General features: G+C 40.5%; 1 protein-coding gene across 2 annotated transcripts in view; it reads left to right on the top strand.

Moving 5' to 3' along the window:
- The first annotated feature begins 14,037 nt into the window (after positions 1-14,037).
- Positions 14,038-15,708, top strand: part of Pde3b (phosphodiesterase 3B) — a 120,703-nt gene continuing 119,032 nt past the window's right edge. For both annotated transcript variants that reach the window (XM_070032844.1, XM_070032843.1), the window contains exon 1: positions 14,038-15,393. In XM_070032844.1, the coding sequence (XP_069888945.1) occupies positions 14,398-15,393 (996 nt within the window). In that variant the 5' untranslated portion in view covers positions 14,038-14,397. The remainder of the gene's footprint in view (positions 15,394-15,708) is intronic.

Below are 15,708 nucleotides of genomic sequence, written 5' to 3'. Positions count from 1 at the left end.
ACCTCTCTTCTAAGTTTTCTCTCAGGAGGAAAGGCCCATAGGATGATCTATATCCTCAATCTGCATAGAAGACCATCTAAATCACATTTAGAACAAGGGGAACTCTATGGCAACCATGAAAATGTGCTGCTAAAATTTCTGCTTTGGGATCCTAACTGACCATTGGACCCTTGCCTTCTACCTGCTTTCCTAGTTTTCTTTTTTGAATCAGTATTGGGTCTTAAACTCAGGGCTGGGGTGATGTCCCTTACCTTTTTTGCTCAAGTTTGGTGCTGCACCACTTTAGCCATACCTCCACTTGTGGCTTTTTTTGCTGGTTAATTGGAGATAAGAGCCTCACAGATTTTTCTTTCTGGGCTGGCTCTGAACTACAACTTTCAGATCTCAGCCTCCTGAGTTGCTAGGATTACAGGTGTGAGTAAATGGTGCCCTGTCCTTCTACCGGTTTCTGCATTATTTTTAGCTATTCTTATTCTTATTCTATGACAGCAGAAATACCAATATAGGCCTATTACTATTCAACAAAAACTCCTGTAACAGATGCCTCTGACCTAAGGACTCTGAAGTGGCCTGATTGAAACTTCTTTAGAACTGTTTTGTAGTCTAAGATCCTTCCTATCGAATTCTTCCCTTTCTTTCACTAGAGTTAGACTTGCATCATAGTCTGAAGCCTTTTCCCACTTTCTCTTTATCCTTTCTTTTATCCTTCACAGCATCTCCCCCAATCAATCTCTTGCATGTCTAATTCTGCCTCTAAATCTGTTCCTCAGAGGACACAGGCATTTCTTAATGCCACTGGGGAAATGAGGCTTCAGCTAGCAAAAAATGGTCAGAATGTGAAGATAGATTTAGATTCTGTCTTGCTGTACTGGTTCTCTAGAAATTTCTTGTGCATGGTTTTCTATGAATACCAAATAAAACTTTGTTAGTTTTTCTAACCTAAACAGAAAGAAAATCCTAGAAAAGAAAAAAAAGCAAAGGAATAATTTCCTCTATCTTTAACTGCTCTTCACTTTTTTTCTATTTACAGTCATCATTACTTAGGCTGTACTCCATTGTACAAACAGGCATTCTACAAATTTTCTACTTAGCATTTAAGTAAAGCTATTTTGACTATTAGAAAACTGCTCAAAAGTGTATGCCCTAAGGGATAAAAACTATAATGTTAATCCATGTAAATAAAGCATCTTGTTACTGCCTCATCAACTGTGTGAACCAAACACTAGAAATACCGTTTAGTGTTCTGATGTCATCTTTGCTATTGATGTTTGAGCATGCCTGGAGTTTCTTTACCTACTCAACTAGACAATTGGCATAAAAGTATTTAATCTCTAGAAAGGCATTTTTCTCATGACGAGTCTTTTGTTTGTTATTCACACTTCTAGTGTGAAATATTACCTTAAGATTTGGGTTCAGAACTTCTTAATTCAGCTCTATCATGTATAACAAACCTCAATGACTCCTACTGCCTTACTGGGTTTTGGTTATTTCATTGTCTGTTACAAAGTCAAGGTGCAGCAGAACATGTGAAAAGGCTTTATAAATTACAAAATCATATAGGTGGGAATTTTTATGATAGTGATAAATAGAGATCTTCTTTTGAACAGCTTCTTACATATAACAGAAATGTATAGTTAAGAAGGATCAGGAAGTTAATTTAGTTCATTAGTCCTGTAGGGTCGCCATAACAAAATTTACAGAAGGGTGACTTAAGTAACACAAATTATGGTTCTTACAGTTCTGTAGGCTGGAAGTCCAAGATCAAGGTGTTCACAGGGTTGGCTTTTCTGAAGCTTGAGGCTTCCGTAGTTTGAAAATGGCTGTCTTTTCACTATGTCCTCACATGGCCTTTTCTCTGGGTGTGTGCAGCTCTGGTGTCTCTTCCTCTTATAAAGATATCAGTCACATTGGATAGGGTACCACCCTAATGATCTCATTTAACCTTAATCACCTCTTTAAAAACTTTATTTCAAAATACATTCACATAGAAGGAAACAGTTTCAATGTATAATTTTTTGAGGAACAACTCAGTCCATTATACTCATCATTAAGTATGTTCACATTCTTGGTTCAAGTCAAAACTTATGGTCTACCTTAGGTTCCATAGTTCCTAGAATCCCTATATCAGGGATAGTTGAAACCTTTGCTACAAATAAAGGTTCCTCAGTCCAATCTTGAGTTGACTAAATCAGAATCTTTGGGGTTGGAGTTTAGTAAACTATATTTTTACAATCTGGGTGAAATTATCTGGATAATTATTGTGTGCTAAAGTTAGTAATAATGATACAATGGAAACCACCTACGAGCTCTTAAGTCATAGAATCTGGGTTCAAATCTTGGATCCCTCTATTATTAGATGTGAAATCTTGGCCTCAACTTCCCATTTAGAAAGTGAATATTATTATTATTACTATTAGCATAGTGGTATGCAAATTAGAGTTGGAGGATTAGAAAACCCAAAATGCTGTGATTTCTTTATAATATTTTATTTTCACAATTCTTCAACTTTGTTATGATGGAACAATGGTTCCGTGGTCACTTTTGTGCATTTTTCTTTCTTTCAGTAGTATCTTCTTTTTGATAAAACAGATTATCAAAGAGAAGATTCTCTTTGTTTTATCAAAGAGAAGATTCTCTTTGCATACTTCACGTTTTCTGTGCCAAAGACTATTAAGGACCAGTAGGGTACAGAGAAATTGGAAGCAGAATTTTTGATGAATGTGAATGCATGAAGAGTATGAAGGTAACAATTTCCTCCATTCTTACATTTCAGTAAATAAAATGGTCTTTAGTTCTTATTATGAACATACGGCTAGAAAAACTGCCTCCAATACAACTCTTAAAGAATAAAGCGCCTGAGAGAGACTGATGAAGGAATTTTGATTGTTAGAGAAACTTGGAGCCCACAGTTTATTTTGAAACTATTTTTAGTAAAGATTTAGTCAGGTTCATTCCTATGAAGGTTTGGAAATGTCTGGTCTATTTTATAGCACAATAAAAACTCATGGTTTCCTGGTTGGCTGGTATTTGTTTAAAGAGAGTGGGTTGTTGGTCTTGACAACATTTGAGAGGTTATAATGAGGGGAAATCTGATGTAAACCTTTTCACCTGTAAAAAGGAGTTTCGTAAAGGAATAAAATCAGCCATGCCCAAGATGTTTGTTGGTTAAAAAGTTTAGATTGGTTTGAAGTCTTGTTCATATTAGAGTAGATGATCCTTTCAAATATGATTACACATCCCCCAAATATAGTCTGAAAACCTTAAATTTATATAAGGGTTCTTGTTATTTTTCACAGTTTGCACTTACATTTAATATAGTTACCAAAGTACCAAACCTTGCTAGAGAGTTGTCACTGGGAACAGTCCAAGCATAATTCTAGTGAAGATTGATGTTAGGTTAAAACTGAAGTATTGCAGCTAATCTTGGTTATTTAGTAGGAAAATGACATAAAAGAATCTTGGTTTCATCTGAATTATCTGAACAAAACATTAAAAATTTTTCTGTTTGTATAAATATTTTGCTTTTAACTTAGTAGATGCAGTTGGTTGTTTACTAACTCTAAATCTAGTGAAAATAGTATTGTTAAGCAAAGACTATCAACATGTCCACTTAAATGATTTTATGTGAACTTCCTTTTTTTAAGGGAGACTTTTCATTGACTTCAATCGAAAAATCAGAGTTAGATTGCAGTATTCTTTGAAGCTGGAAAACTGTCCACCTAAAAGAATGCTCAGAACCAGGTAGCACACATCTATTTTTATATATAATATAGAGAATCTGCAGTATCACTGCCATATTTTGTAGACTGTGTGTGTGTGTGTGTGTATGTGTGTGTGTGTGTGTGTGTGTGTGTGTGTGTGTGTGTGAACTCAGGGCCTGGGCACCATCACTGAGATTTTTTTTGCTCAAAGCTAGCATTCTACCATCTGAGACATAGTTCAACTTTCAGCTTTTGTAGATAATTAGAGATAAGAGTCTCACAGACTTTTCCTGCCTGGGCTGGCTTCAAACTGCAATCCTCAGATCTCAGCCTCCTAGGATTACAGGTGTGAGGCACAAGTGCCTCATATATTTTCTGTTTCTTTTCTTTTTTTTTTGAATCTGGCTGTGGGGCCTGAACTCTGGGCCTGGGTGCTGTCCCTCAGCTCTTCAGCTCAAGGCTAGCACTCTACCACCTGAGCCACAGCACCACTTCCGGCTTTTTTTTTCCTGCTTATGTGGTGCTGAGGAATCAAACTCAGGGCCTCATGCATGCAAAGCAAGTGCTACCACTGAGCCACCTTCCCAGCCCCTATTTTCTGTTTCTTAATTGTCAGGAGTCAGTATAAACACAAAGTAAACAGTAGTTCCTACAATTGATTTATTAAAAAATGTAGAAAAGACTATAGCTATATCATTAAGGAAAATCTGTTATTTTAAACTTATTTTATTTTTTACAAAGCCTCATACATACTAGGCAAGGGCTCTGCTATTGAGCTACATCTTCAGCCCTTATTTTTTTGACAGGCTTCCGAAGTTGCCCAAGTTGGTCTAGATTTTTGATCTTCCTGCTTCAGCTTCCTGAGTAGCTGGGATTATAAACATGCACTATCATGCTGAACAAATATATTTGTGTGTATATGTGGGTGGGTGTGTTTTTTGTGTGTGTGTGCACACTTAGGACTGTATCAGTAAGCCACTTAAATGATGCTTTTTCAAAGTTAAAACTAATAAAATACTGATTAAACTAAAGGTAATACTTTCTCTTGGCTAACTTTCCAGAATTAAACCTTCTTTTGGCAATTGATGTCAATGTACTGCAATTTGGCTTCTGCCTCTGGTATGGGAGCAATTCCATACAAGGTCAAAGACTTCCTGCGGATATGTTCCAGTCCTCATCTTTGTAGAATATTGCATTTTGTGTTTTTGTCTTCCTTGAAACTTCCCTCATTTTTGGTTTGTGACATCATGCTTGCCCGTTCTCTCTTCTTGCTTTGCTACTTCCTTTGTAGTCATCTTGAGAATTCTTTCACTCACTGTCCCTTACATACTGGTCTTTAAGTTCAAAAACTGTTCCCCTTTGCTTCTCATATTATATACTCTCGTAGAAGGTATCTCTTCTTCTCCATTGGCTCCACTTTTTATATACTCCAGACTTCCAATATCTAACTCCTACCCAAATTGCTCTCTTGAGCTTCATATTCATGTATCTTTAACAGCAGGAAACATCTCTACTTAGAATCAACTATTCAAAATGAAACCATAATCTTCATTCTCAACTACTCCTCTAGTACTTTCATACTCTTTGATAATTTCAAGATATTTAGTCACATAAGTTAGAGCAGAAGAACTTATTCACAATCCCATGTCAATCTGTTGTAATTATTTAGAAAGTTCTATAGCTATCTATTAATTCAATACTTCCTTTCCAAATCTACTGTCATTATATTACACAATGTTATCTTTCATTAGGCTTATAATGGTTTCTTAAATAATTTTCCAAGCTTTTGTCTCGTGCTTTTTTTTGATAGGGGTCTGAACTCAGGGCCTGGGCGTTATCTCCTAGCTTCTTCAGTCAAGGCCCTCATCTACCACTTGAGCCACACCTCCATTTATGACTTTTTGAGTTATTGAGTCTCATGAACTTTCTTGCCTGGGCTGGCTTTAAACTGCCATCCTCCTCAGATTTCAGCCTCTTAAATAGCTAGGATTATGAGTCACTGGCAGCTGACAGAGCACTAATTTTTGAAATGCAGTTAAAAATCAACCATGACTCTGATCAGCTTTAAAATCATTTTATAGTTCCTTATTGCTCACAGAATCTAACTGTCCATACTTCCTAGAATGATTTATAAGGCTTCCCATTACATGTATATACTGCCTCATGTTGTCACAACCATTATCCCTCCATCCCAAACCATATCAGTTACAGTACCAGAAATGCCCATGATGCTGATGCTTTTGTGGCTCTGCACATATTGCTTTCTGGAAGCTTTACCTTCTTGTTGTCCACCTGGGAAACCCCTATTTATTCATCTATACTCAGGCCAGGCCGCCGTCTCTTCCTCCCCCTCCTCCTCCTCCTCCTTTTTCTTAGTTGCAGGGCTTGAACTCTGGGCTTGGGAGCTGTCCCTGTACTCTCCAGCTCAAGGCTAGTGCTCTACCACTTGAGCCACAGTGCCAATTCCAGGCTCACTTCTTCATTACCTCTTGTATGTCCTACCAATGTCCTTACTGAGATCTCTGAGCATTTCACATTTAGTGAAAATTCCCAGAGTTTCTATCCTGCTGTGTGCAACTTAGTAATATACAGTGTACTGTACTTGTTTACCTATTTTCTATCAAACAGAAGGCAATGGTTATACCTTATTCATATCTGTAGCTTTAGTATCTAACTGGGGCCTGGTACATGCTAAATGAATAATTTTTTTCAAAACATAAATGCTACCTTGCTTTCTCAGTGTTTAATGCTATTATGGGTGATTATTGATTTTGAGGTTTGAATTTTTTCTATTTCTTCCTTTTTATTATGTAGAGGCCCTAAATCAATTTAAAAAATTTAATTGTTGCTATAAAGGTGATGTACACAGGGGTTACAGTTTCTAAATCAATTTTTGGGTTGAGTAAGTTCTGAGGTATGCAGACCTACAAAGATAATAATAAGTAGCCATTAAAAAAATAAAGCAATTCCGTGTTAATAGTAATTAGAGCCATTAAAGCCCCTGTATCATATGCCACTTTATTTAAGCCATAATAATAACTCTAAGAGTTGGACAATGTTATCTTCATTTTATAGAGGAGGTAGGTAACGTGAGTCATCAATAACCTGGAAGGTCAAGTAACTACAAAGTAGTAACCAGATCTGTTTCTTTCCTTCACTTCATGCTGCTTTGCCTTTTCAATACATTTCCCAGAGCTTCCATACTGCTGTGTGCAGCTTAGGAACACACACACAAAGTTACATTATTTGCTTCTATTGCAATGATCAGATGTAGTGGCTCATGCAGTAGTTGAGAATAATACAACTATAATTTTATTCCAATTGTATCATATTAAAATAATGAATAGTTTACTTTTGTTGATAATGTTAGACAATAAATTGGATCAATTCTCTTGAGCTTCTCTTGCAAAAAAGGAATGACTACAATTTCAAGTAGGTTTAGTGGAGAAAGCAGATTTCTAAATTTTTCTGTGGTGTGTCCCATTGCTAGTTACATTTAGAATCAAGAAATGACTACTGCCTGGGGTAAAATGCAGTTTGCTCTTGCTGCCTCCTGTAGATTGCTCAGCCTGGCAGTTTGTCACTCTCCCGGGCAAATATCCAGCTTGTGGTAGTGAGGTGGTTTTGTGGCAGAACTCCACAATTAACCACAAGTTCAGTGTCAACGGTAGGCTGCCACCGTCGTGGCTGTGATCCTTCAGATCTGCTGGGATAGCCAGAGCTGAAGAAACTACTGCTTGTCTAAGGAGGGAGCAGGAAAACTTGGAAAGCGTCTACATTGCTGTTTATTGTTCAAGGTTCAAGTTTTAGGCTTAAAACAAAAAAAAAATCTAGGTAATTTCAGATTAATAGTCAGGTATTTAAGACAACTTGAAAATACCAGTTGTTATATTTTAAAAATATAGTAGTGAATTTGTCACATATAACTGTTGCTCTTTGAAGACTAGAAAATGAAAAAAGGGATTAATATACTAGAATATACTCTTTCATAGCAAAGAAATTCAGTTATCATTACTCTAATTTAAACAAAAACAAACCCACCTATACATGGCTTAAACATGTATTTTCTACTTGAAATAAAACATAAACACTTGTGTATATATACTATATATATATATATATATATATATATATATATATATATATATTTGTAACTCTTTTACTGATTTTGTGAAAGTAGATATTAAAATATTTCTTTCTGGGTGCCAGTGGCTCATACCTATAATCCTAAATACTCAGGACGCTCTGATCTGAGGGTAATGGTTCCAAGCCAGCCTGGGCAGGAAAGTCTGTGAGACTCTTATCTCCATAAACCACCAGAAATCTAGAACAGTGCTAGCCTTGTGCAAAAAAGCTCAGGGACAGTGTCCAGGCCCTGAGTTCAAACCCCATGAGTAACAAAAAATTCTTAACTACAATATAAAAACTTTTTATTAAATCACAGTTTAAGGTTTTCTGTTAAAATTCATTGGCTGATAAAGCAAAAGGAGGACATACAAGTTAGATTTACTTAAATTGTTTTAGAAATACAAATACACATGAGAAAGTTTTGAGCCCTTGCCACAGGCAGAGTACTGGGGTAGGCAGGGAGATTGAGCTAAGGTGAAATAATACAGAATTTTTTTTATGTAGAAGACTATATTGCACAGGTAGCCATGTAAACATAACAACACAAACTTTTATATATTACAAATAGTAAAAATAGACTCCTGTTTAATATTTCTCTAGTTCCCTCTTATCTACTATTTGCCTTTGTTTTTCTCTTTCTTATTCTTTAGAGCCACAGGATGCTTAGTTAACCAAATATACTGGGATTACATTCCTCTAGAGCTTTGCATGTGCTTGTTTCCTTTGCCCAGCTTAACTTTACTACCTACTGCATTTACGTAACTTCTGTTTATCTTTCGGGACTAACCCCACATACAATGTACTCCGTGTTTCCCAGTACATTACTCCTTACCTGACGATCCCACCAGGGTGTAGGTAGGTAGTATACTCTGAGCTCTCAGAGTATACTGAGCCCACTTACTTCTCTATCACAGCTCCCATTACTGGACTTCAGTGTTTCTTCTATGTCTCACTCTCCACTAGACTATGGAACCAACCACACCTTCATCTAGCACAGTGTCCAGTACAATTCCATGCATTTAATAAAGGTTGAATAAATAAATGCATTCATTAGGGAAGAAAGGTTAATATTTATGGAGGAGCATGGCACAGAGGAGAACAGAAGTAAAAGAAGCTAGAGAATGAAATTAGAGACAAAAATAGAGAGTGTAGGGGACATAAAGAGAGGATAGTAAGGGAGAGAACTTATAGAGGAGAAGCAAATAGAATAAAATGAGACAGCCACATAGTGAAGACAGTCTGGAAGAAAATTATTTTCTTTAGTATTGTTGAAGGACTTGTAGCAAATATTTTGTTTTGTTTTTTGTTTTTGTTTTTTTTTGGTATTCTTTTGTGCCTCTTCAATATTTTATGGTGTATATGTCCTATCTCTTAAAGAAGCAGTTCAGAGGAAGTTAAAAATATGCTAAATAGAATCTAGCATCTTTAATTAGTGAGCATAAATACTCAAACTAAAAGATTAAGTAACTGAGTGTCTGTGGCTCATTCCTGTAATCCTAGCTACTCAGGAAGCTGAGATCTGAGGACTGAGGTTTGAAGTCAGCCCAGGCAGAGAAGTCTGAGACTCTTATGTCTAATTAACTATCAAAAAGCTGGAAGTGGAGCTGTGGTTCAGGTGGTAGAGTGCCAACTTTGAGCAAAAAAGCTCAGGGACAGTGCCCAGGCCCTTAATTCAAGCCCCTAGGATGGACACACACACACACACACACACACACACACACACACACACACACACACACACAAAAGTGAGATGCAGACTCTGAGACGGGAATTAACTAGAAGAAAAATAGACATTTTTAACATACATAAGTACCAGAGTTACACTGTACATTTTAAACAGGAGGATTCTTTCTATACTAGAGAAAACTAGACTTTATTTTCCAATCAAATGCCAGTTCTTTCATCCTTACTAGACTTTACAAGGTTTTCATTTAACTTAATTGAAAGTTAATGATTCTATTATTAATAGTATAAGAATACAACTATTCTCCTAATAATACTAATAACATTATTACTAGTATTACTAATAATATTACTACGGCTTGAACATAAGGCCTCATACTGTATTTGGCTTGCTTGCTCACACCTGGCACTCTACAACTTGAGCCATACCTCCAGCTGGCTTTTTTTGTTTAATAGAGATAAAGAGTCTCACTGATTTTTTCTGCCTGGGTTGTCTTTGAACCTCAATTCTGATTTTAGCCTTCTAAGTAGTTAGGATTATAGACATGAGCCAGCTCTTGGCTTATATTTCTCTTGAAAAAAATGTTTAAAAACCCATGGCTAAAAGGTGACAATGTAGAATTAGAACAATAAATAATAATACATAATAAAAGTGCTTAAAGAATTGCTATTATTCTTTTTCTAGTTGCTCTTAATAAAACTTCAGAGGCTACTCTCTATACCTTCCTGAGAATTCAAATCCTGAGATGTTGCCTGATTTTTGGATTTTTGTCTAAGAATCATTAATGACAAGAGTCCAAAACGTCATCCCACTTTTTCAGTCCAATTCCTTCTTACTCATATTCCATTATAGTAATTATAATAAAGTCATCAAAGGTGTAAGTGATAAGCTCCATTTTAAAATATTTGTCTTGGAAATTAATTTTTGGAAATTGCTGTAGACATGAATTTTTTTTAACATCTGGATTTTAGAGTTAGGAAATAACCCTGTCTTAAAACAAAGATTGAAATAAAGGCTTAGTGGTATGGAAGCATGCATACTGGAAGATAGGATAGGAAGGGAAAGGGGCTGAGACCTAATGTGAGATCCAATTGTTTTTGGCTTCTTTGTGGCTGCAAGTTAAAACTAGGACTAGGAATTTACAGACAGGGATTGCCCTGTCATAAGAAATGATGACTAGCACCAAAGGTTTCAGATGAAGAAGGTTTTTAACAGCTCGGCTGAGCCCAGTATTGGAATGACATCTAAAAGTTCTGTCAGTAACAATAGAGTCTATAATTGCTGAACAGTAGTGTTTAGGAACAGTGTTAAGCTCTGATAATGAAAAGATTTAGGCAGGGTTCATCCATAGTTAATTGGAACATTAGTGACTTATTGTTGTATATTCAAACTGGCTCACATAGAACTTTGGAGCATGAGGACAAGGACCTGTTTAAAAAACAATGACAACCAACTCAAAATAACTTGAGAGATGGATGGTAGTACCAGGATTCTGTTTCATGGACCATCAAACTGGTAAAGAAAGCTTCTGAAAGTGGAAAGATTACCAGTGGAGATTATCAGAGAAATCAAAGTGAAGTAAAATGAGGCTGGGTACAGAGTGCTAAAATAAATAAAAAGTAATAAGTTATATTAAGTCCTTTATTACAACAGATAGTAGTCCTAGATTTTAAAAATCTAAATGACAAAAGCTAAGTGAATCTATTTGTTGTTTAAGTTTGGCAGTAGAACAATTAAATAACTTGACCTCTAAGAAATGCAGCCTGGTAATAATCATTGATAAAGACTAAACAGAGAAAGGAATTGCTATAAACATAGTTAGATCATTCTTTTTGTGCATATTTTTACCTAAGCAAAACTTCCAGTGGTCTTTGGTCACATTTAGAATTCTGTCAGATGCTGGGCTGGAGGGATATGCTCCAATAATATAGGCTATTGGCAGAGTTGAGTTTTCAGCCCCATAAAGATCTTAATAATAGTTGAAAGAACTTGTAAGAGTAAGGAAGTTAGTTTTATGAAGGTAACTTTTAATTTCATTTTTAGACAACAATCCTTTGTTTGAACTCCTTTACATTTTACTTGTCAACACTAAAAGTGTTTTGGCATTCTGAAAAGTGAATCTTAAGACTGTCTTAAGACCAAGGGGAATTCAAAAGACATTTAAATTAAATGTGCTCATTTTACATTTGAGAAGAATGAGGCCTGTAAAAGTTATATGACTTGCTTAATTCCAGAGTTTGAATGGCTGGGTTGAAACCAAAACTCAAGAAGCTGAATTTCTAGCTTACTACTGTTTCCATTGCCATATTTATCTTATCTCAGACAACAACCTCAAGTTTAAAAGTGTTTAATTATCAGGTTTAAAAATAATCACAAGAATTTTAATCTAAATTTATTCTAACTTTCTAATCCATTTGTTCTTTTACACGAAAATTTTTTTAGTTTTTATTTTAAAAATATTTTATTGTAAAGGTGATGTAAGGCGGGGTTACAGTTACATGATTCAGGTAATGAGTATATTTCCTTTTGAACAGTATTATCCCCTCCCAGCTTCCTTCCCCCCAAAGTTTTATGGTTTATTTCCAACATAATGTCTAATGGATTTGACTGGTGAATTGGTTCTCCCTGTATCTCATTATTTCTGTGATTCCCCTTTCCTTTCCCAAATCAGATAAAATTATTATACACAAGACAAAGAGTACAAAAATCAAAAACAGTGACTGGAAGGAATTAACCAAAGAAAAAAGGAAAGAAGAAAAGAACAGAACCTCAAACAGTATATAAAAAAAATCTCTTCCATTTCTTGGAGTTGTTTTTGATAAGTATCATTTTATATGATCTATGCACATAGCTATTGAGCCCTTGGGATCCTCTCCTAAGAATACCCTCCTTTGTTCTCACTGTGTGAATGTTTAGATTTGTAGGATAATTTATAATGGGCATTTCCATAATGTTGGTGCTCTTCTGTAGAAGCTTTGAATGTTTTCTATTGAGTTCCTATTTAAATCTTGTGAGTTCTATGCACAAGGTTAAAAAAATGTCTTTCCCCAGTTTTGCTGACATGAGTAATTTTTTTTCTTTCAGTTGATGGAAGAAAAGACCCAATGGACTTCTATATTTTAGGACAAGCATTTGGCTAACCAATTAGAAAACTCTTTATTTTCTCTTTAATGTACAAAAAAGGAAAGGGGATTTTGGCCTTTTTTCGCCTTGGCCAAATTCTTGAGCTAATTTCTCAATGATTTCTATTATGTATGTGAACTATGACCATACATGAAAATGGTCTGCTTTAGTTCATGGCTGTGGGCAGAGATTAATTGGTGAAAAATAGGCCTGTTTGTGGGATTTACCACACAGTAATGTTTCTCATCTCCCTGGAAAAATGTGGAATTAGCTCTTTGAGAAATGCAGGCTTGTCATGAAGTTGAAGGGAGAGTTTCTGTGGAGGGAAACACAGTTCTCTCTCTAAGGCAGTTATGATTGGTTAGATTCCAGAACAGTCCCTTTGGAACAGCAAAGTTCTTTTCTTCCTACTTTTAAGTCCATGTTTTCTAATGTTGCTAGTTTCACCAAGCTTTCACAGACAGCATCTTTTGGGGGGGGGCTTCTTTCAAGATCAATGGATCCAAACTTGGGTGTGGTTTTGGAGAGGGAGGGACCACTGAAGAGGACCCCCTCCCATGCCTTCTCTCTAGAATACCCTGTAAGTGCCAAAAAAAAAAAAAAAAGGTCCTATGTGGAAAGAACATTTGTGATAGCAAATGAATGCTGTGTTGGAGATACAGGATGTGAATCAGTGCATTATGTGGCAAGGGTGTAAAACTGAGGCTTGATTAGATGAAGAAAACGGTCTACAAAATATAGATGCTGCTGCCATAACGCAGTCCAGGGACACACTTTCTTAGGCATCCCTGTGAGGGTCCGGGCCCAAGAATCCAAATTGCTGTTGAGGATCGTGATTGGGGTTTCTCCAGTCCTCGCTTGGTGGTGGCTGCCCCTTCAATGGGTCATAGCTGAGCTCACACAGTCCCAGTGCCCACTGTGAACCCAGCCACTACTCCTCCCTCCTTGGCTCTTCCCTGGTGTGTGTGTGTGTGTGTGTAGGTGTGGCTGGGGGGCACAAACACCTTCTCGCCTGAGACGTCAGTAGTGGACCTGTTGGAGCCTTGGCTGGGCTCGGATGTCTGTCACTTACCGTCAAAGGGAAACTGTGCGCTCGTGGATCCAGGATGGCGGGCTCGCCCTTGCACCCGCAGATGACAGGGTCCGTCTCTGCCAATCACTGCCCGGTCTTCCGACTGCTGTGCCCGCGCTCTTCTTAACCTGGGCGCGCTCAGACTGCGGGGTCTGGGATTGGCAGCCCCCAGTCGGGCGCTAGCCAAGGCGCGGGTGGGCCGCGGGATGGAGCTCGAGCACGCGCAGGCGGCGGGCGGGGCGCGCTCCCGCGCGGAGTCCCCGAGGGGCGGGGGAGGAGCGCGCGCCGCCCGCCGCCCGCCCGCCCGCTCGCGCGCTCGCGCGCCCAACGGACCAGGCTGGGGCGGTGAACTAACTGTTGCAGCCCGCGCGGGAGCTGGGAGGCGACCGGAGCCTCCAGTCCCTAGAGGTGCCCGCGGGAACAGGAGGAGGAGGAGGCGGCCTCCGCCCTCCGGGAGCGAAGCCCCTTCGGTCCCTTTCTTCAGCAGCATGCCGCGGACGCCGCCGCTCCGCAGCCCGCGCGGCGGTGGGGATCCCGGGCGGCGGTGGCGGGCGCAGCCCTGACGCGCGCTCGGAACCTTGAACGCGGGGACGCGGTGTGAGGGGCGGGGGGAAAGTCGCCTGAGGTCTGAAACGGGGCTCCCGGAGCCCCGCGGCCGCCCCGAGGCCTCTCTGCCCGGACCCGGGGCCATGAAGAAGGACGAACGAGACGGGAGAGCCATGCGGTGCCCGCCGCCGGACGGGGCCGCCTCGCCCCCCGAGAGCCTGCGGAACGGCTACGTGAAAGGCTGCGTGAGCCCGCTGCGCCAGGACCCTCCGCGCGGCTTCTTTTTCCACCTCTGCCGCTTCTGCAACGTGGAGCCGCCGCCGCCGCTGCCGCCGACCTCCCGCCCGCCGCCGCCGCCACGGCGCGGCTCCCCCTCGGCCCCGGCGCGCCTCTCGCTGGGCGCCCTGGCCGCCTTTGTCCTCGTGCTGCTGCTGCTGCTGCTGCTGCTGGACGCGGGGCCCCAGAGCTGGGCGGCCGGGGCGGCGAGGCTGCGGACGCTGCTGAGCGTGTGCTCGCTCTGCCTTAGCCCGCTCTTCAGCATCGCCTGTGCCTTCTTCTTCCTCACCTGCTTCCTGACGCGGACCCAGCGGGCGCCGGGCCGCGGCGGCGGCGGCGGCGGCGGCGGCGGCGGCTCCTGGTGGCTGCTGGCCCTGCCCGCCTGCTGTTACCTGGGGGACTTCCTGGCTTGGCAGTGGGGGGCTTGGCCGTGGGGGGACGCGGCTGCGGCCCCGCACACGCCCCCGGCGGGCCGGTTGGTCCTGGTGCTGAGTTGCGTGGGTCTGCTGACGCTCGCGCACCCCGGGAGGCTCGGACACAGCATCCTGGTGCTGCTCTTCGCCTGCTGCGTCTGGTGGGTGTCGTTCGCCAGCCTCGGGGCGCTGCCTGCCGGGCTCAGGCCGCTGCTCTCCGGCCTGGTCGGGGCCATCGGCTGCCTGTTAGCTCTTGGCTTGGATCACTTCTTTCACATCAGGGAAGCCCCGCAGCATCCCCGCCTGTCTAGTGCTGCGGATGATAAAGTGCCTGTGATCAGACCCCGCCGGAGGTCCAGCTGCGTGTCCCTGGGAGAAAGCGCGGCCACTTACTATGGCAGCGGCAAAATGTTCAGGAGACCTTCTCTGCCTTGTATCTCGAGAGAACAGGTAGGGTGACCCCCTCATGTTGGGTCTGGGAGGACGTGAGTGGGGTGGGGAAGGAGGGAGAGGAGGATCTGGGTTCATTCCCCCCCCCCCCCCCCGCCTCTCTCCCTCCCGCGTCCCCCAGGTGCATCAGAGCATTTGAAGGCTGCCCAACTTGCAGGGGGGAGGAAACCATGTTCTAGGAAGGTTTTGGGAAATACTAGAAGCTTGTGAAAAAAGGCAAAAACAATTCTTTTTTTTTTTTAAATCTAAGCTGAAATGAAATAGCCTACTGTAATCTTGCTTCACTTTTTAAAGTATTGCTTTTTGCTGTAGGTG

Source organism: Dipodomys merriami, unplaced genomic scaffold (assembly GCF_024711535.1).
Source record: "Dipodomys merriami isolate MVZ:Mamm:240054 unplaced genomic scaffold, mDipMer1.0.p SCAF_21, whole genome shotgun sequence".
Taxonomy (NCBI): domain Eukaryota; kingdom Metazoa; phylum Chordata; class Mammalia; order Rodentia; family Heteromyidae; genus Dipodomys; species Dipodomys merriami.
The sequence above is the reverse complement of the archived record's forward strand: the minus strand, read 5'-3'. Positions and strand labels throughout refer to the sequence as shown.